Here is a 22,305-nt window from a genome sequence, read left to right as displayed (position 1 = left end):
AGGAGAGGACATGACCAAGAAACCTGAGGTAGAATTGAAAGATCTTGGTTCTGTTGGTTTGAATAAAATTGAATGTGTGTGTGTGTGTGCGCGCGTGTATGTATGTACAGTTTTCTGTCATAGCTAAGAGATGTGCCTTTGCGCCAACAGCCTTAAATTTAGGGAAAGTTAATAAAGCCATGAAGCGATAGTAGACATAGTAGCCCATGTGAAGACATTTAAACAAAATACTCACTGTAGCTAATTCAGGTACTTAGGACATGTTATCAGGAGGGATCAGTCCCTAGAGAAGGACATCATGCTTAGTAAGGCAGAGGATCAGCAAAAAAGAGGAAGACCTTAGACAAGATGGATTGACACAGTGGCTGCAACCACAGGCTCAAACATAGCAATGACTATGAGCGTGGCTTAGGACTGGGTAGTGTTTTGTTCTGTTTTACACAGGGTCGCTGTGAGTCAGAACCAACTCAACGGCACCTAACAACAAGTAAAACTAATTCAACGACTGTTAATAGAAAATTACTGAGACTTCCAGAGCAACATAAAACTCATTTACAGAATTGACTCGATGGCACTGAGTTTTTGGGTTGAGATAGAGCTGCAAAGAAAAAAAAAAAGCTATACAGCAAAAATAGCTGAGTAAACTAGAAATATAAGTTGGCAAGGGAACGTGAGGGTGAGCTGGATAAATAAGATTGTGGTTTTATACCACGGTGATCTGTGATCTCCTGAACTATGGGTTATTGTTAGTTGCCATTGAGTCAGTTTCTACTCATGGTGACCCCATGTGTACAGAGTAGAATGAGTTTTCAAGGCTATGACCTTCAGAAGCAAATTACCACACTGTCTTCTGAGGCTTCTCTAGGTGGGTTCAAATCGCCAGCCTTTTGGCTGGTAGTCAAGTGCTTAACCATAAGCTCCCGGTAGGGACTCTTCTAAACCGTGATCAGGGTTCATTTTAATTATGGTAAAGCCATTATCAGAAATGCATCCGCATTGACCAGTAAATGCTCTACAAGGAAACAGAGTTGTGTCCAAAACATTTAATATATTTGGGGTATTAATTGTCAGAGTTTAACCAGTTCACCGTTCATTTTTAATTAGATACTAATGGTTCAGATGTTTTCTCACAAAGAGGTTCGTTTAAAGAAATTAAATCATCAGAGGATGATAATCACATATCTGTGTTTGAAATTTCCTGTGTGATAGGTTGGAAGTGAAGTGGAAATGTTGAAACATCAAGTGACATCTCTGTTTAAAGAGCTTCAGGAGGCTCATACTAAACTCAGTGAAGCAGAGCTAATGAAGAAGAGACTTCAAGAAAAGTAAGAATGACAGATGAATTTTGTCCTCCTAAAAACGTACATTTTTACAAAGTATGCTCCTGTATTTCTATATTTTTGCACGATATGTTACTATGTAAAAATACAGTGACTATGTGACTGCGCTGCCGACTAAAAGAAAAATAGAGACCTAATTAAAATGTGAATTTAGCAAACGCTAATGTACAGGTTAATGCACAAACATGAAATATTTCTAGTCCTGTGGGAGGTGGGGCCAGGGGCTTTGATTCTGCTGTTTGAGGGCATGTGTTAAGTATACCAGCCCACGTGAAGACCCGTGCAAATCAGTGAGCCAGCTTTCCTGTGGTTTACGTCAGCTGACAGCGCTGACATGAATAAACATAAGAGAAAGTTGAAAAGACCAGAAAGACCTTGCATGAGATTTATTTAGGAAAAAAAAAAAATCATTTTCAATCAATTATTAAGGCTACCATATAAACTGAAAATTTTGTGTTTGCTAGTTTCTCATGATGTAAGAAGTTACCCAAAATTTAGGAAAACTAAATTGATGTTATTCTATTGGATTAACTGGCAAACAGATTCCCAGCACAACATATGGGTGTATGTCTTCTTGGATTTGTGCTTTTTTTTTTTTACCACTATACAGTGTTATGGTAATCTGGTACCGCATAGCGGCTAAAGCTAAGGACTTTGGACAAACAGACTAGGTTTAAAATATGGGTTTACCACTCATTCGTTATATGACCTAGGGCAAGTTATTTAACCTCTCTGAGCCTCAGTTATATCTTTGTAAATTGTGTGTCATAGATCTTACTTCATATAAAAAAAAAAAACTTTTTTTTTTTTAACTTCATACATTCTATTAAATGAGACGCTGTTTAAGTGCTTGGCATTAATGCCTTGCATATAATTTGCTATTATTATACTGGAATTCTCTTTTTGGTCTTTAAGAGGACCTAGGGCACTTCTTTTCCCCTGTTGAATCTTTGTCAGAAGTCCTAGTCATTGTGTTCATCAGAACCACCAGCTTCTTTAAATATAAAAGGTATCCATAGATCATCACTATATGAGAAGTACCTTTGGCCAGTTACTACTTTCGTCTGTGTTTAAATACAAATAAATATTAGCAAGACTACTTAAATCAGTTATTCAAAGTGGATAGCTGTTGTGATCTTAGATCTGTAGTTTTCTATGTTTAGGCCTAAGGGTTCAAAAAATGTCCGTGTCTAGGAGAAAAGCAAAGAGGATAAAATATTTTATTTTATACTATTAAATCCTTGAAAATTACAACCCTAAGATGTATTATATTTGCTACATAATCCTGGTATTTGTTTAAAAGCCACTGAGAAGTGAAGGAGTAATTTTTGTCCTCAAGAAATCATGATCTTTCTTAGGTGTCAGGCCCTTGAAAGGAAAAATACTGCAACCCCATCAGAGCTGAATGAAAATCAAGAACTTGTATATAATAACAAAAAATTAGAGCTGCAAGTGGAAAGCATGCGATCAGAAATCAAAATGGAGCAAACGAAAACAGAGGAAGAAAAGTGAGTATGCCGTGATTGAACGGCTGCTTGCTAAAAGGATATAGAACAGCGATTTTATACAGATTGGCATTAGGATTTCAGAATGAAATTACAAAATTTCTCTTTTATTTATTTGAAGGAGTACTGGGAGAATTTTCCAAGGGAATAAGTTTTATCTTAACAAATTATGGAAATTATATGCACTCTGTCTTGTCTTTAAGAGTTGGAAAATGCTAGTAGGTGGTGGAATATAGGAGAGGAGATTTTGCTAGTTGAGCACTCGGAAGAAGGTTGGGAGACAAGGCTATAATTATGTTTCTGTGATTTTTTCCCCCCAAGAGTCCTTTTTTTTTTAATCTGTTTCCTTTTTTTTTTTTTTAATCTCTTTTTTAATAGGGCCAAATTAGCCACTCTACAGTTGACACACAGCAAGCTTCTTCAAGAACACAATAGTGCATTGAACACAATTGAGGAACTAAAAATGAAAGAGGTATTCATGGGAAAAATATTATTTTCACAGCCTAGTAATGAATGGAAGCTATCAAACTTTTTATATGTAAAATAGTTACATTAATCCCTAATGAAGTGTGGTTTCAAAGGTTGTTTTTTAGTTTATGATTGATTTTTTGTGCCTAAATATTTACAACTTCTGATATTTTATATATATACAGTCCTGCACCACATAACGTCCGTTTGGGCAATGTCCAACTGCATGTACGTCTGTGGTCCAGTAATGTTGTACTCTTTATTCCCTACAGAGCAATGAATAATAAGAAGCCTGGGATTCTAATCCTTGTTCTGTCATGAGTGTGTTGCATGACAAAGTACCTCCCTGGGTCTCTCCTCTGCACAAGGAGAAGGGGTTACTCTCAACATTTGCCAACATCCTTTAAGGCCCCAAAGTCAGAACCAAAGCTTATGCATGACTGAAGGCCTGCTCACCCCAGGCTCGTGGGCTCCTTGATGTGGATTTGATTCATACGGATGTGAGGGCAGCGAGGCCGTGGTCCGGCTAATCCACAGCCCCCACCGTCCGGGATCACCACCCCCAGGCTTGCAGGCACCCCTCCCACCTGCCCCAAAGTGCACAGAGAGCTTCCCAGGGAGAGGGGTGACCACCATAACCTGTACACAGCCATGGGCATAGCTGGGGCAGAGGAATCTGGGTTTTCAGTGCTAAGAGGAGGATCCAAATTGTCACAAGCGATGTTGTTCACCTAACGTCCTATTTCAGTGAACGTATCATGGATTTTAAGTGATGCTCGACTGTATGTGTGTGTGTAATCTTTGAAACCAGACTTAATTAAATATGTGTACACACACACAATGCTCTTTGTATACAAAGATGTGCTAACGTCCTCCAGTCTGGGAGTAAGCTTTGAGTGTTTCTAATGGTCGGTTTGTAGAGAGCTGACAGCATGCATGCACTCCTCTGTGAATAGTGCATAGTCAGACAGCTGGCTGCAGTGAGAGGTGCCACCTGGTGCATGGGACTCTGCAAGGCTGTCAGGGAAATCTGAGACCCTGAACTCATTGACGTGCAACTTAAATTAGTAATAATGCCCAGCATGGTGTGATAATTTAAAGACCATGGCAGCCTTGAATTAGAAGGGGTCTTTGAGTTTATAGCCTTGTAAATATACTCTTTGTTTTTTATTTATCTTTATATAGAATATATTTCTTCTCTAGGAACCTAGTAGATTTTTAATTGAAACATGTTTCTTCTTTCCCACTGACTTCACAAAGTAGGAGTGACATGAGTGGAAACATAACAGTATCAGTGAATCACAGCCTCATTGAGATTGGGGTTTGTAGTTTTCTCCCTTAATTTAGTGTGCTATTTTTATCATTATTGTAATAAATTAGGAAATGATTATTTGCAAGCTGTAAGTTAAATGGACACAATTTTCTGAGTAAGTTAGCATCAGTAATTAATGTAATAGTTTAGAGCCAATATATTTTTTAGAATGAACCTCTATCTAATATTTTACTCTAATAGGTTGAATTATTTCAGCACCATTCTATAATAAACGTGTCTGTTTCAGTCAGAACAAGTGGACATGGCAGTGCTGCAGGAACTAGACGAAAAACTGGAACTGGCAGAGAAGGCACTGGCTTCCAAGCAGCTCCAAATAGATGAGATGAAGCAAACCATTGCCAAACAGGAGGAGGACCTGGAAACCATGACTGTCCTCAGGGCCCAGGTAAGATACACTCTGAAACATGGGCTCGGATTTTCTATTTCAAGTGGGAGAGTAACGTGGTTTAAAATGCATATTTTGATTTTGTATTTTCCATCATTGTATTTTTTAAACTTTTTTACTGAAATATAACATGTGGAAAAGCACACCAATCTTAAGTGTAGAGCTCAGTGAATTCACATAGAGCAAACCCTGGTGAAACCACTCATCAAATCAACAACAGAGCATTATCAGCCTTCTGGAAACCCTCCTCCTGCTACCTGCTTCCCATCCGGCCACGACCTCCCCATTTTTTCCCACAGGTAACCATCATTCTGACATCTAAAACCCTAGTTTAGTTTTTGCCTCTTTGAACTTTAAATGGAATCATACATTTGTATTTTTTGAGATTGGCTTTTTCCATCGACATTAAGCTTGTGAGATTCATCAGTGTGGTTCCAGTAGCTGTAGTTCCTCCATTTTTATCACTGTATTGTATTTTGTTGTATACAGTTATTTATCTACCTACACTATAGTTGTTGGATAGTCCGGTTATTTCCAGTTTGGAGCATTATGATTAATGTTGTGACTTCTTGTATATGCCTCTTTGTTCACATGTGCCCTTGTTTCTATTGGGTACATAGCTGGGAGTGAAATTGCTGACTCACAGGATATGCGTGATATTCAGTTTTAATAGGTAATTCCAAACAATTTTCCAAAATGGTTGTACCAGTTTTTTCTTCCATCAGCAGTGTTTGAGAGTTCCCATTGCTGTACATCCTTATCAACACTTGTATTGTCAGCCTTTTTTAGTTTAACCATTCTGACAAGTGTGTTGTATCTCATTTAATTTCCATTTCCCTGGTGAATAATGAGTTTGAGTACTTTTTCAAATGTCTGTTGTTCATTTAAGTATTTCTTCTTTTGTACTTGATCAAGTATTTGTTTTTCTTTTGGTTTGCTTGACTTTTTCTTTATTTTGAAGGACTTCTTTATGCACTCCTGATACAAACCCTTGTCAGTTATATTTGTTGCCAGTTTCTTCACCATGTGACTTGCCTTTTCACTCTCATGAAAGGAGTCTTTTGATGAACAAAAGTTCTTAATTTTAATGTAGTGTAATTTATCAGTCTTGTCATTTATGGTTAGTACTTTCAGTGTCCTGTTTGAGAAACTGTCAATATCCTAAGGCCATGGAGATATCCTCTTATGTTATCTTCCCAAAGCTTTATTGTTTTGTCTTTTACATTAAGATCTAAAACCATCTGGAATTGGCTTTTGTATATGAAGTGAGATAAGGGTAAAGAGTCATAAGATTTTCCTGCGTAGGTATCCAGCTCACTTGGCACCATCTATTAAAAAGGCCATCTTTTCTTAATTGCTGTGTTGCCCTCTTTGTCATAAATTGTGTGCATCTTTTTATGCATGGGTCTCTCCGTACTGCTCCATTGGTTTGTTTGTGTGTCCTTGATCTGATACCATACTGTCCTTGACATCTGGTAAAAATAAGCCCTCTTACTTTGTTAATATTCTTTAAGAGGACTTTAGGTATTCTTTCCTTTTTGCCTTTTCATATAAATTTTAAAATCAGTTTGGCATTTTCCATACATACTTACACGCAAACATGTTGGGGTTTGGATTGGAATTATATTGAATATTGATAGATCAATTTGGAAAGAATTACCATCTTTACACTATTGACTCTTCCAATCCATGAACATGGTATAAACCAAAAAAAGCCAAACCCATTGTTGTTGAGTCGATTCCGAGTAGACCTGCCCCATAGGGTTTCCAAGGAGTCCCTGGTGGATTTGAACTGCCGACTTTTGGTTAGCAGCTGTAGCTCATAACCACTATGCCACCAGCGTTTCCAAACATGGTATATCTTCTTTAATTGTTCTCAGTAATGTTTTTCATCTTCTTAGTAAAGGTTTTGCTCATTTTCACTAGATTTATTCTTAGATGTATAAAATAGCTAATAAAAATGTAAATAATAACATTGCTAATAAAGATATGCCATCTGTTATGGTTTTTTAAAAATATTTTTTAAAAACTTGATTTCCCAAGCGTTGCTCATATATAGAGATACAGTTGATTTTTTGTTTATTGACATTGTATGCAACAAACTTGCTCAACTCACATTTTAATTCTCATAATAGTTCTAAATATTCTTTTGGGCTTTCTACATAAATAATCATATCATTTTAATGACTTTTTTCTTTCTTGATCTTTCTGTTATTTCTTTTTCTTGCCTTATTGCACTGTTAAGGACTCCCAGTATAGTGTTGCATAATAGTAGAGATAGCAGACAGCTTTGTCTTGCTCCCAGTCTCATAGGCAGCGCTTTTAACATTTCACTGTTAAGTGTATGATATTTGCCATAGGCTTTTTGTAGATATAATTTATCAGATAAAAATTCTTTTCTCTTTCTCATTTGCCAAGATTTTTTTTTTTATTGTGCTTTAAGTGAAAGTTTACAAGTCAAGTCAGTTTCTCATACAAAAACTTACATACACCCTGTTTGTTATGTGACCCTAGTTGCTCTCTCTGTAATGAAGAATTTTTGTTTTGAGCAGGTTTGAATTTTATTTAGGAAATTTTTTTCTTCATATAATATAATTAGATATTTATATGCTTTTTTCCCTTTAACATGGTGAATTATATATATATATATATATATTTTTTTTTTAATATTAAACAAACCTTGAATTCCTTGAATTATCCTTAGTACATGTTGCTGAATTTGGTTTGTTCATTTTTTGCTTAGGATTTTTATATCTATATTCTTGAGTAAGATTGGCCTAGAATTTTTCTTTTGCTAATGTCCTTGTCAAGTTTTGATATCAAGTTATCCTGGCCTCATAAAAACAAGTTAAGGCACATTTTTTTACTGTTCTCTGGAATAATTTTTATAAGCTTGGCTTCTTGTGACTATTTTAATCTCTGATGCTGGTAGTTGGAGTGCTTGGGGAGATTTTATTTGCATGTATATAAGACAATATATCCTGCCTGAGATGTGAAATCACATAAAACAAGAGGGAAAACCTTTTTTCCTTTTAAATAACCAAAAATCTCAGAGGAGGTTTTAGGATAATCTGGTACTAAAATCTTTTAAATTTATTTTTAAGTTATATAAAAAATGCTACTTATTATAAAACAAAATATTTAGACAATACAGAAATATAGAAAGTGAAAATCTAACTTCTCCGAATTCCATTTTGGTAAGGGTTAAAAAAGAAAAAACCACTGCCGTCAAGTCGATTCCGACTCATAGCGACCCTATAGAACAGAGTAGTACTGCCCCATAGAGTTTCCAAGGTGCACCTGGCGGATTCGAGGTTTTTTCTATTTTTATTTTGTTGGTTGGGTTTAATTAAAAATGAAACCACACTATACTTTTTGTACTACATTTTTGCTAATTGTCTATCTTGGACATCTCTCCAGGGTTGTACTCACAGCCATCCATTATTTTTTTTAGCTGTTGCATTGTGTCCCAAAGGGTGGGTTATCATGAGTTAACTAGTCCTGTATTAATGGACATTTAGGTGGTGCTAATATTTTGCAATTACCAACAATGCAGCAGTGAACATTTTTGTATGTGCCTTTGTGCACTTGTAGAATAATAGAAATGGAATGAGTGAGTCATTGGATATGTACATTTCAAGTAAATACTACCAAATTGTCTTCCAAGAATACGTAACCTAAATTATACTCAGCAAAAGTGTATAATAACTCCTGTTTTCCTCATATCCTTGCTATTGTTCTTTTAAATCTTTGCCAATCTGATGAAGATAAACAGATTGTTTCTTAATGTAACAAAGTCAACAATTTATCATTCTCCATATATACACTCATATACTGCCCGGAATGACTGACTCCCATGGAATGGAGCATCTCCTTTGCATTGGGTACCTTATGCTCTGCTGGGTTGTTCTACTTGCCTGTAGTCATATATTTTTGCCATGTTCTGTGCATTGATATTTGTTTTGTCTGAATGGATACATTTGTTCATTCATTCAACAACACTTTTTCTAGTGTCATTAATATGTCAGACACTGGGGCTTCTGGGGCTGTAGGAATGGACAAAATAAAGACCCTATTCCTACTGGATCAAAGCTAGCAGTTATAGGAGTGAGATTGTAACTTGAATTTAGGTCTGACTCAAAAACTCATGATCCATCAATAATATGCTGGATCACTCACAACTGGTAGAAAGTCCCTTAAAACGATCCCTTTATTTTTCTAACTGCAGTTTTGATAGAATATTTGGATTTTTGTTAGTTTTACTTTTAAAAGTAATGGATAAACGTAACTAATATCACTGAATTGTACATGTCAGGAATGTTGAAAAGATGAATGTTTGTTACATGGATTTACAACAATTTAAAATAATGGATAATAATTTCTGTCCTGGGACAATTAAATTTGAAAAGAAAAAGCCTACAATTTTAAACACAGAAAGTTAAAAACTAGTAGTAGAATAATGCTCAATTCACTTAAATTTCTAACATTATTAAATGGTTTGTTTTTACTTTATAATTTAATAACAATGAAGAAATTACTGTTATGGCATATTAATTATCTATTGCTGTGTAACAAGTTATCTCAAAACTTAACAGCTTAAACCATCAGTAAACAGTTATTTTCTCACACAGTTTCTGTGGGTCAGAATCCAGGAGCAGCTTAGCTGGGTGGTTCTGGCTCAGTGTCTCTCGTGAGGCTGCACCCAAAAAGAGAAGATCCATTTCCAAGATGTCTCGCACATATGGCTGTTGGTGGAAGACCTCACTCAGTTCCTCACCATGTGGGCCTGTGCATAGGGCTGCTTGAGTGCCCCGATGACATGGCCGCCTCCTCCACAGCAAATGATCCAAAAGAGAGGAAGGTGGAAGCTACAATGTCTTTTGTGACCCAGTCTCAGAAGCTACACACCATCATTTCTGCAAAATCCTAGTGCAGAGGTTGGCCGTATTCATTGTGGGAGGGGCCACATAGGGCATGAATAACGAGGTGAGGATCACATCTTGGAGGCTGGCTACCACACACGAGAAGTGGTATGGTGTATGGAAAGAGCATAAGTGTCTGTCTGAGTTCAAATCCTATTTTGGCCACTTGACTAATTTGCCCAAAGTTAAGCGCTATTAAGCTTGCTTGTAAAATGAAGATAGCAATTCCACATTCCTAGGATTTTTGATAAGGTGAAATGAGAATCAATATAAAGAACCCTACATGTTTAGAATTCGGTAAATAGCATCTATTTAATTTTATCATTTTAAACTTAGCTTAACGTCAGCCTTTATAAATATACCTGGTGGGGCGAATAAATCATTTGCAATGGTTGAGTTAATCCTGAACATTATTTTTTAAAAATTAAACATTTTACCACACTATCAAGGGACAGAGAAGTTTACTGAATTAATGGTATGTATTTTTTTTTTTATAGTATTTAAACAACTTGTATCATTGTAGTTGCTGAGTTCTCATTGTTTAAATCACACACACATACACACGACAACTTGCATCTTCTGTTTGGATGTAATTGGAAAGTCATGATCATTACACTGGCTTCTAGCAGAAATATGTACCTGCCATTTAAAAGGCATATCACAGGAAGCAGCAAATCCACATTCGTCTAGTTAATAACCTCTGTATCTTCTCTAACAGATGGAGGTTTACTGTTCTGATTTTCATGCTGAAAGAGCCGCAAGAGAGAAGATTCATGAAGAAAAGGAGCAACTGGCATTGCAGCTGGCAATTTTGCTGAAAGAAAATAATGTTTTTGAAGATGGAGGCAGGTAAGGTAAAGGAGAGGAAGACATAGAGCACGCACCAGCTTGGACTCTAGAAGAGGTGGTCCGTCAAAGACATTTCATAATTTGAGCTAAGAATTGTTCAGTATACTTCATTTACTTGTGTCCCTAACATTGAGTTTGGCTTAATATAAGGCTTTGCAGAGTCTTATGGGAAGCTGATTGAGTTCCTTGCTTATAGATAACTTATAAAAACGTGACATTATATGTTCTGATGTCATATCTTGCCGTTGTCATGGATAAAATATTCACAGCTCTTTAAATTCTGTGATGTGTTTTAAAAGAAAATACTACCAAAATTACTTCTGGTTTTTAAAAATTCATTTTGAGAATTATAAAACTACATACACCAATATGTATGCCATCCAGAACTGGCAGTTGCTAATATTTGCTTCAAGTATTTTTTTAAAACAAGATAGTATTAATTTCCATGTGTTTAAGTTGTAAAGTTATCACTCTGTGTATCGTTTTGCAATTTGCTTTACACAGTGTTGGGATTTTAAACTCTGTTGGTAGTTGCAGATTTAATTCATTCTGTTTAATTGCTGTGTACTGTCTTATTTTAGAAATAGGCCACTTTTTCCTAATCTATTTCCCCATCAGTTGACAGTTTGGTTATTTCCTGATTATTTTATCTTAATTGTCATTTACTTTTACTATATTGTGTTCTAGTGCTGATACTATTTAAAACTCAAATTAGTCTCTGGTTCTCGTCTCTATGAACCTTGGCATTGTAGTTCAATTCTTTTTTTCCATCATACTTCCATTGAAAATGTCTGCTTAATGCTGTTCATGTTTTTAGGGTTTCTGCACATCACATACAGTGTTGCTTTTAATCCCAGCAGGCAGTCCCTGATGGAGATGCAGAGCCGTCATGGGGCCAGAACAAGCGACCCAGACCAGCAGGCTTACCTCGTTCAAAGAGGTGAGTGCCGTGGACTCTAGGTTTTTTCAGGCTTCCAGTGAGTCACAATATCCTATGAAGAAGATGCTTAAAGAAAAAAATCCACTACATTCTATACAATGCATTCCAAATGGATCTTCCAAAAATATAGCACCCATCAGTCTTATTTCCACGATACCATACTTTCTACCCATTACCTATTAGATAAAGACTAGACTCTTCACTCTGGTCTTCATCCAATTAAGGTGGGGCACTGCCAACCTTTGAAGCCTTTTAAGATAACTCACTCTAATCTACCACAGACCTTAGCCAAACTGAGTCATTCACTGTTCCTTGAACTTGTCCTAAGCTTTTATACCAACGTGTATTGCTTATTCTGTGCCCTTTACCTAGTATTCCTCCAGTCTCTTTTCAGTAAACTCTTACCCCATCTTTAAAACCCAATTCATGTACCATCGCTGTGAATCCAAGAGAATGTGACCTCTCCCTCCTAAATCTCCAAAGTATTTTATTATTGTTTTAATACTTTCCTGCTATTTTAAGTTATGATTATTTATGTTTTAAATACACATTTATACTGTTAAAAGATAAACTTACCTTTTTACCCACTACATGCACATAATGATATTACCGTCTGAGAGTTTTCTATGCCCAGGCACTGTGCTAATCACTGTATACATATCGTATTAATCCTCACAAAAGTTCTATTATATATTATTAGCACCATCATACAGATGATGAAACTGAAACTTGGCAAGGTTAAATAATTTGCCCAGGATCACAAGGCTAATTAGTGGCAGAACTGGAAGTGAAACCCAAGATTATCTGACTCTTAACCATGACACAGAAATTGATCATAGCACTTATTAAAAGTATGACGCCATATTTATTGTTGTTGTTAGGTATCATCGAGTTGGTTCCAACTCATAGCGACCGTATGTACAACAGAATGAAATACTGCCCGGTTCTGCACCATCCTCACAATGATGCTTAAGCCCATTCTTGCAGCCACTATGTCAGTCCATCTCATTGAGGGTCTTCGTCTTTTTCACTGACCAAGCATAATGTCCTTCTCCAGGGATTGATCCCTCCTGACAACGTGTCCAAAGTATGTGAGATGTAGTCTTGCCATCCTTGCTTCTAAAGAGTATTCTGGTTGTTGTTCTTCCAAGGCAGATTGGTTCGTTCTTTTGGCAGTTCATGGTATATTCGATGTTCTTCTCCAGCACCACAATTCAAAGACATCAGTTCTTCTTCAGTCTTCTTTATTCATCGTCCAGCTTTCACAGGCATAGGAGGTAATTGAAAACACCATGGCTTGGGTCAGGCACACCTTAGTCTTCAAGGTGACATCTTTGCTTTTCAACACTTTAAAGAGGTCTTTTGCTGCAGATTTGCCCAGTGCGATGCATCTTTTAATTTCTTGACTGCTGCTTCAGTGGGTGTTGATTGTAGATCCAAATAAAATGAAATCCTTGACAACTTCAGTCTTTTCTCTGTTATCATAATGTTGCTTATTGGTCCAGTTGTAAAGGTTTTTTGTTTTATGTTGAGGTGTAACCCTACTGAAGGCTGTGGTCTTTGATCTTTATCAGTAAGTGCTCAAGGTCCTCTTCACTTACAGCAAGCAAGGTTGTGTCATCTGCATAACACAGGTTGTTAATGAATCTTCCTTCAATCCTGATGCCCCGTTCTTCTTCATATAGTCCAGCTTCTCGGATTATTTGCTCAGTATACAGATTGAATAGGTATGCTGAAAGGATACAACCCTGATGCACACTTTTCCTGACTTTAAACCAATCAGTATTTCCTTGTTCTATCCGAACAACTGCCTCTTGATCTATATAAAGGTTCCTCATGAGCACAATTAAGTGTTCTGGAATTCCCATTCCTTATAATGTTATCTGTAATTTGTTATGATCCACACAGTCGAATGCCTTAGCATACATAGCCAATAAAACTGTTAAAGCACAGGTAAAAATCTTTATTGTATTCTGTGCTTTCAGCCAGGATCCATCCAACATCATCAGTGATATCCCCAGTTTCATGTCCTCTTCTGAATCCAGCTTAAATTTCTGGCAGTTTCCTGTTAGTATACTGCTGCAGCCATTTTTGAATGATCTTCAGCAAAATTTTGCTTGCGTGTGATATTAATGAGATTTTTCAATAATTTCTGCTTTCAGTTGGATCACATTTCTTGGGAACAGGCATAAATATGGATCTCTTCCAATCGGTTGGCTAGGTAGCTGCCTTCCAGATTTCTTGGCATAGACAAGTGAGCGCTTCTGGCCCTGCATCCAATTGTTGAAACATCTCAACTGGTATCCTTTTAATTCCCAGAGCCTTGTTTTTCGCCAGTGCCTTCGGTGCAGCTTGGACTTTTTCCTTCAGTACCTTTGGTTCCTGATCATATGTTACCTCCTGAAATGGTTGAATGTCGACCAGTTCTTTTTGGTGTAGTGACTGTGTATTCCTTCCATCTTTTGATGCTTCCTGCGTCATTTAATAATTTCCCCATAGAATCCTTCAGTATTGCACCTTGAGGCTTGAATTTTTTCTTCAGTTCTTTCAGCTTGAGAAATGCTGAGTGTGTTCTTCCCTTTCGGTTTCTATTTCCAGCTCTTTGCACATGTTATCATAATACTTTACTTTGTCTTCTCGAGCCAGCCTTTGAAACCTTCTGTTCAGCTCTTTTACTTCATCATTTTTTCCTTTTGCTTTAGCTACTTGACGTTCAAGAGCAAGTGTCAGAGTCACTTCTGACATCCATTTAGGTCTTTTCTTTCTCTCCCGTTGTCTTAGTCATCTAGTACTGCTATAACAGAAATACCACATGTGGATGGCTTTAACAAAAAGAAATTTATTTCCTCACAGTAAAGTAGCTAAAAGTCCAAATTCAAGGCGTCAGCTCCAGGGGAAGGATTTCTCTCTCTTTCGGCTCTGGAAGAAGGTCCTTGTCCTCAATCTTTCCGTGGTTGAGGAATTTCTCAGGCATAGGGACCCCAGGTCCAAAGGACGAGCTCTGCTCCTGGTGCTGCTTTCTTGGTGATATGAGGACCCTGACTCTCTGCTTGCTTCTCTTTCCCTCTGTTTCCTCTCTTGAATCAGGGAAGTGACCTGAGTAAGGGTGGTGTTACAATCCTACCCTAATCCTCTCAACATAAAATTACAATCACAAAATAGAGGACAACCACAGGATACTGGGAATCATGGCCTAACCAAATCAATACACTTATTTTTGGAGGGACACAATTCAATCCAAGACACCTGCATTTTTAATGATCTCTTGCTTTCTTCATGTATGATGTCCCTGATGTCATTCTACAATTCATCTGGTCTTTGGTCATTAGTGTTCAGCACGTCAAATCTGTTCTTGAGATGGTCCCTAAATTCAGGTGGGATATACTAAGGGTCATACTTTGGTTCTTGTCGACTTGTTCTAATTTTCTTCAGTTTTAACTTGAATTTGCATATGAGTAATTGATGCCCTGATCCACAGTCGACTCTGGCCTTCTGACTGATGATATTGACCTTTTCCCTCATCTCTTTCCACAGATGTAGTCAATTTGATTCCTGTATGTTCAATCTGGTGAGGTCCATGTGTATAGTCACCATTTATGTTGGTGAAGAAAAGGTATTTGCAGTGAAGAGTCGTTGGTCTTGGCAGAATTCTTTCATGCAGTCTTCGGCATCATTTCTATCACCAAGGCCATATTTTCCAACTACCGATCCTTCTTTGTTTCCAACTTTCACATCCCAATCACCAGTAATTATCAGTGCATCCTGATTGCATGTTTGATCAATTTCAGACTTCAGAAGTTAGTAAAGATCTTCAGTTTATTCATCTTTGACATTAGTGGTTAGTGCATAAATTTGAATAATAGTTGTATTAACTGGTCTTCCTTGTAGGTGTATGAGTATTATCCTATCACTGAGAGTGTTGTAGTTTAGGATGGATCTAGAAGTATTCTTTTTGATGATGAATGCAGTTTCATTCCTTTTCAAGATGTCACTCCCAGCATAGTAGACCGTATGATCGTTCAATTCAAAATGACCAGTATCCCTCTGTTTCAGCTCACTAATGCCTAGAATATCAATCCATTCCATTTTTGATGATTTCTAATTTTCCTAGATTCATACTTCGTACATTCCCTGTTCCTATTATTAGTGGATGTTTGCAGCAGTTTCTTGTCATTTTAAGTTGTGCCACATCAGCAAATGAAGGTCCCAAAGGCTTAACTCCATTCACATCATTAAGGTCGACTCTACTTTGAGGAGGCAGCTCTTCCCCAGTCGTATTTTGAGTGCCTGAGGGGCTCATCTTCTGGCACTCTATCAGACAGTGTTGCACTGCTATTCATAAAGGTTTTCACTGGCTAATGCTTTTCAGAAGTAGACTGCCAGGTCCTCCTTCATCCTAATCTGTCTTAGTCTGGAAGCTCAGCTGAAACCTGTCCACCATGGGTGACCCTGTTGGCATTTGAATGCCAGTGACATAGCTTCCAGCATCACAGCAGCACACACAAGCCCCCACAGTATGAAAAACTGACAGACATGTGGGGGTCCACATGTATAGTCACCGTATATGTTGGTGAAAAAAGGTATTTGCAATGAAGAAGTCGTTGGTCTTGCAAAATTCCATCATGTGACCTCTGCCATTGTTTCTATCACCAAGGCCATATTTTCCAACTACTGATCCTTCTTTGTTTCCAACTTTTGCTTCCACTGTCCTGTAATTGGCAATGCTTCCTGATTGCATGTTTGATCAATTTCAGATTGCAGAAGTTGGTAAAAATCTTCAATTTCTTCATCTTTGACCTTAGTGGATGGTGTGTAAATTTGAATAATAGCGCATTAACTGATCTTCCTTGTAGGTGTATGGATATTATCATACCACTTACAGCATTGTACTTCAGGATAGATCTTGAAATGTTCATTTTGATGATGAATGCAGTGCCATTCCTCTTCAAGTTGTCATTCCCAGCGTGGTAGAACATACGATTGCCTGATTCAGAATGGCTGATACCAGTCCATTTCAGCTCACTAATGCCTAGGATATCAATGTTTATACATTCCATTTCACTTTTGATGACTTTCAGTTTTCCTAGATTCATACTTCGTACATTCCACATTCCAATTACCAATGGATGTTTGCAGCTGTTTCTTATTTTGATTTGTGCCACATCAGCAAATGAAGGTCCCGAAAGCTTGACTCCATCCACGTCATTAAGGTCGACTCTACTTTGAGGAGGCAGCTCTTCCCCAGTCGTCTTTTGAGTGCCTTCCAACCTGGGGGGCTCATCTTCCAGCACTATATCAAACAGTGTTCTGCTGCTATTCATAAGGTTTTCACTGGCTAATGCTTTTCAGAAGTAGACTGCCGGATCCTTCTTCCCGTCTGTCTTAGCCCGGAAGCTCAGGTGAAACCCGTCCTCCATGGATGACTCTGCTGGTATTTGAACACCTTTGGCATAGCTTTCAGCATCACAGCAACACCCAAGTCCCCACAGTACAACAAACTGATAGAAATGTGTATTTATTATGTGGTTTTAATACAATAATAATAATATTCTGTAGTTTAAAATAGGTCACTGACTATGGCATATCTCTAAAAGGAGGCCTTGTTCTTGTTTCTAGGTATAAAAAAATAAAATTCAAGCAATCAAAGACTGACATAGCTAGCAGAAAGGTTAGCAGCAATGTCACTGAAAAAGAGGAGTCTGAGTTTAAGATGCCATCTTAAATTTCACATAAAACTTTTTTTTTTTTTTTTTTTCATAATGCTGGATCAGTCTAAGTCACTCTCACATACCAAGTGACTGCTGAAATGGAACGGCATCACGGTGTTTTCATCAGCAGGGGAACAATATTAGTATCTGTAGTAAACTATTAAATTTTGGGCAAATTTCTGATTATTCCTTTTGTCCACCCCCCACCCCTAAAGTTCTTTTACAGGAGGAAAAAGCAGGTTAAAGTAAATAGAGGTAGTAATTCAGGTTAGGAATAAGCCTAGTATTCATGGTGCATATACAGAAGGGGAGGAGGTAGCACATGGGCTGACAAACATTGGCCTTAAGTATTTCTTAGCAAAAGCAGGTAAAGCTGTATTCTTCTCTGAAAGCTGCATCTACCCACTTAAGCACTGCTAGGCGTTTTCACTATAACCTGATCTTAAGTGTCCTAGGAACACTCATATACCTTATGTCTACACATGTCCTACAAGATTGTCAGGTCAAAAAGGACAATCTATTGCACCTAAATTTCTTAAGGAAGATTTTTTATCTTCTTAACTATATGAGGGAAATGTCTATTTACATAAAGAAGAACTGATCAAACAGTCTTTGACTTACATTTATAATCTAAAAATTTCCCATTGTGTCTATTTATTCCAAACAGAGACTGCCTTAAGAGTTTTTAATTTCATAACAAAACTGCTTTAAACAATATTCCATTTCAGTATATTTTATCATCATTGCCATCAGCAGCCATTTGAAGTGGCTACTCTGTTCTAGGACATTCTGCCAGGCACTAGGCAACAAAAAGGCATAAGTCATGGTCATGTCCCTACGGATGTATGGCCTAGTTGGAGACACAGGATGTGCACATAAGAAGAATTCATAGTACAACATGAAATAGAACTATTCGTGTTGGAAGATCAGAGGAAGGGTCATCATTGAGGGCCAGGAGAGTTGAGAAAGGCCTTGCAAAATTGTGGTTTTAAACTGGACCTTGAAACAGGGATTTAGATAAGTATGGTATGAGAATAGAAGGGCAAAAGCAGAAAAGAGCATGATGTGTTAAATAATGAAAAATGACTAAGCTTGTTTTAGGGTGAAGAGTCAGGAGACAGAAGGGACCTGTTAGTAGACTGGTACAACAGCCCAAATCTGAGCTGGAAACTAAGGCCAACACACACATGAAAAGCACAGATAGAGGCAATAAAGTTTAAAATGAAGACTGAACAGTCCCTAGTAAGAGTCTGGTTGTCGTCTAGAGCAGAAATTGACAAACTACAGCCCACAGGCCAAATCTGACCTGTTCGCTCTTTTTACAAATAAATTTTTATTGGATTACAGTCATGCCTATTTGTTTACGTAGTGTCTGTGGCTTCCTTTATGCTACAGTGGCAGAGTTGAGTCGTTGTCATGGAAATTACATGGCCCGCAAAGTCTTAAATATTTACTCTTTACAGAAGAAACTTTGTTGAACCCTGATCTAGAGCAACTAGACAATTAGAAAACTCCCTGCTTCAGAAATCATGCCTTGTGATAAATATTTCTATCTAAAAATACTTCTAATGTTTGCTTAAAACAAACTGTAACAGTATTACATGTTATTGAGTTCAAATAATGTGTTAGAAGCAAATAACCATGTTAAAGGTTATCTCTGCTGTCATTCTCTGGCAACAAACATTTTGGGGGCTGAACCAAACTGTAGGGGCCTGAGATTTTTCTGAGACTCTGAAAAGTCAAAACGGTTTGCATTGGTCGAGAAGGTTCAGGTCAAAAAGATGCCACAAGAGCCAGAAGTAATTTCCAGCATTGATCAAGTCAACACTATTTCAAGCATTCTTTAGTATCAAACCTCAGTGTGACTCCAAAATTGGGAGAAATTACAGGACTCATTTTTCAACTGAAGAAGGCCTGGTGGCATGATGGTTAAGTGTCTGGCTGTGAACAGAAAGGTTGACCTTTGAACCCACCCAGCAACTCCTCAGGAAAAAGATGTGGCAGTCTGCTTCTGTAAAAATTACAGCTTTGGAAGCCCTGTGGGACATTTCTGCTCTGTTACATGGGGTGGCTGTGAGTCAGAATCGACTCAAACACACACGCACACTTTAATTCTTTACCCTCGCTTACTTTCTTAGTCATCTAGTGCTGCTATAACAGAAATACCACAAGTGGATGGCTTTAACAAACAGAAGTTTATTCTCTCACAGCCCAGTAAGCTACAAGTTTGAAGTCAGGGCGTCAGCTCCAGGGGAGGGCTTTCTCTCTCTGTTGGCTCTGGAAGAAGGTCCCTGTCATCAGTCTTCCCTTGGTCTGGGAGCATCTCAGCACAGGAACTTCAGGTCCAAAGGATACACTCTGCTCCCAGCACGGCTTTCTTGGTGGTATGAGGTCCCCATGTCTCCCTGCTCACTTCTGTTTTTTATCTCGGAACAGATTGGATTAAGACACTATCTTATCTTGTAGATCTCATCAATATAACTGCCACTAATCCATCTCATTACATCATAGTGATAGGATTTACAACACACAGGGAAATCATACCAGATGACAAAATGGTAGAGAGTCATACAGTACTGAGAATCATTAGCTACCCAAGTTGACATATTTTGGAGGGACACAGTTCAGTCCCTGACACTTATTTTACCTCGGCCTAACTCCACTTCATTCTTATGACTCCTTTCAAGTTTAATCACTCTTATCCCAGAAGTCTTTCTTAACTGAGTAGCCTAAGTTGGATGCCTTTCTGTGTACATCTGCTGAAGCACCTTATGCAAAACACAGTCGTGGCATTTACTACTCTGCCTGTCATTGTCAGCATTCTTGCCGGAGGTCCCACCAGGTCTGCATCCCTGTGCATAGCACAGTCTCTTGCACTTCCTGGAGTACACAAAGGTGTCTGCTGAATAAACCTAAGTATTGTCTCTGCTTCTGGGAGGGTATGTCCTGTTCCAGGATACCTCTATCATGCTCTCTTCATTTTTTTCCTCATTCTCTCCTTCTTTTGCTTATATCATCATCCATCTCTTTTCTTCTCTCAGATGTTCTAGTTTTTATTAGAATATCTATTGTCACGTGCCTAGAACTGAAATCATGTATTTTTATGGAATGGAGTTGAAATCCTAAGGGAATAAAGAAGCAGAGTACCATCTGTGGATATTTTATCTGTGTTAAAGAAAAAAAAATCAGTATTCGCTTCCCACTAGGTATTGATGACAAAGTTTAACTTGTGTTAATATTAGCCCATCTGTTATTAAAGCCAACCAAACAAAACTGCTTACAGTACGAAACTAATGACATTTCATTGAATGCTTATTCCCAGGAGCCGAGGATAGAAACTGGCGGCAACAACAACAAAGGAATATTCCAATTCATTCTTGCCCCAAATGTGGAGAAGTTCTGCCCGACATAGATACGTTGCAGATTCATGTCATGGACTGTATCATTTAAGTGTTGATGTTTCACCCACCCAAAATTGTTGGTAAATGTCCGATTTTTTTCCTCTAAGACTTGCACTGTTGTGTTATTTGTTTTCACGCAAACATTTTCTCTTATTTGTTTTAGGAGAAAGAAAACATATGTGTTCTAAGTAGGACATTTTTTGTGAATTTCCATAAGCTCACAAAATAGAATCCTAAAGCATACCATTCTTCTTAGAATAGATTCAGGTTTTTTTGTGTTTGGTTTGTGTGAGCACTGCCCCATAGACATCATGTGACAGAGTTAATGTAATTAGATGGAGGAAACTTCACTGATAAATTTTAAGAACCTTTAAGGAAGCAGGAAAAATGAAGTGGTCACAGATACAATCGAGAAAAATGTCTTCGAAGTATTTTTTTAATAAATTGTTATTTTTCGTCATCCATTTAAAATGAATCTATCTGGGGTTGTGTGTATATCTGTGTGTTATAGTTTCATTGCAGCCACAGTAATTGTACCAAAGCTAGGATATGGCTTTTTTCGTATAAGCACTGTGAACTTTTACTTGCTATCAGGACAAGTGGAAACATACTGGCATACATGAAGTAGATGCCAGAAGGTTCACTTGATTTCGTATAACCATTCATAGTGTAAAGAAGTTACCTTTGTTCTTTCATTGTACAGCGCTGCAGATACATGGGCTTGTACAGTAGATAGTTTGTTAGCTTATAAAAAGAACGGCTATCTATTAACTTTATTCTTGGATCAGGTTACATCTTCATAATCACAAAAAAATACTCATTGCAAAATAAAATTTTGCTTATGAATCTTTTACATTCTTCATATATGACTAATTTCATAGTGTGCATTTTCTGTCTTAAGCTTATTCAGCTTAATATTAAGAGCAGTTTGGTTAATTCTATGAGAAAATTCCTGTTCTAGAGACTAGTACATGTTATTTGAGTTGGAAGTTAATCTTGCTAAGGGAAAGAATCGATAGTATTTGCCATATTTTTGTAAACTTGGAGGTTACCCAGACTAGCCAATATTAGAACAGCCATAAAAATATTGTCCTTATGCATCTAGGTTCCAAAAACATTTAAGAGCAATTAAAAGATCTCCCTTGTTGGGATTTTTCATAAGAATTTCTCATAAGCATACTTGATCATATATATTCAAATAGAAATCAAAATAGTTAGACATTTTCCTGCCAAAAGAATACACTGTACAAATTCAACAATGATTTCAATTAAAAGAAAATAGATTTCTGTAGTATCCTTAAACAGAGGAGCAAAGCAAATCGTCTCCCATTTAAGGTACTAGGGATTTCTTTTTACTTTGTTCAAGTAAAAGTATTAAGCAGATCCAAACTCTGAAATGATAGCATGAATGGCCATATTAAGCCTGTGATCAAACTGTTTGCTCAATAATTAGA

General features: G+C 37.4%; 1 protein-coding gene across 2 annotated transcripts in view; it reads left to right on the top strand.

The window, feature by feature from the left end:
• Positions 1-21,701, top strand: part of OPTN (optineurin) — a 48,059-nt gene extending 26,358 nt beyond the window's left edge. Inside the window, exons 8-14 of one of the 2 annotated variants that reach the window (XM_049881979.1) lie at positions 1,210-1,325; positions 2,699-2,848; positions 3,224-3,317; positions 4,873-5,031; positions 10,672-10,802; positions 11,663-11,742; positions 20,773-21,701. In XM_049881979.1, coding sequence (XP_049737936.1) covers positions 1,210-1,325; positions 2,699-2,848; positions 3,224-3,317; positions 4,873-5,031; positions 10,672-10,802; positions 11,663-11,742; positions 20,773-20,900 — 858 coding nt within the window. In that variant the 3' untranslated portion in view covers positions 20,901-21,701. Of the gene's footprint in view, positions 1-1,209; positions 1,326-2,698; positions 2,849-3,223; positions 3,318-4,872; positions 5,032-10,671; positions 10,803-11,659; positions 11,743-20,772 lie in introns of both variants that reach the window. The other variant, XM_049881978.1, reaches the window with a different exon arrangement.
• The last annotated feature ends 604 nt before the right edge of the window (positions 21,702-22,305 follow it).

The sequence above is a fragment of the Elephas maximus genome, chromosome 4, assembly GCF_024166365.1.
Source record: "Elephas maximus indicus isolate mEleMax1 chromosome 4, mEleMax1 primary haplotype, whole genome shotgun sequence".
Taxonomy (NCBI): domain Eukaryota; kingdom Metazoa; phylum Chordata; class Mammalia; order Proboscidea; family Elephantidae; genus Elephas; species Elephas maximus.
This window is presented reverse-complemented; position numbering and strand designations above follow the sequence as displayed.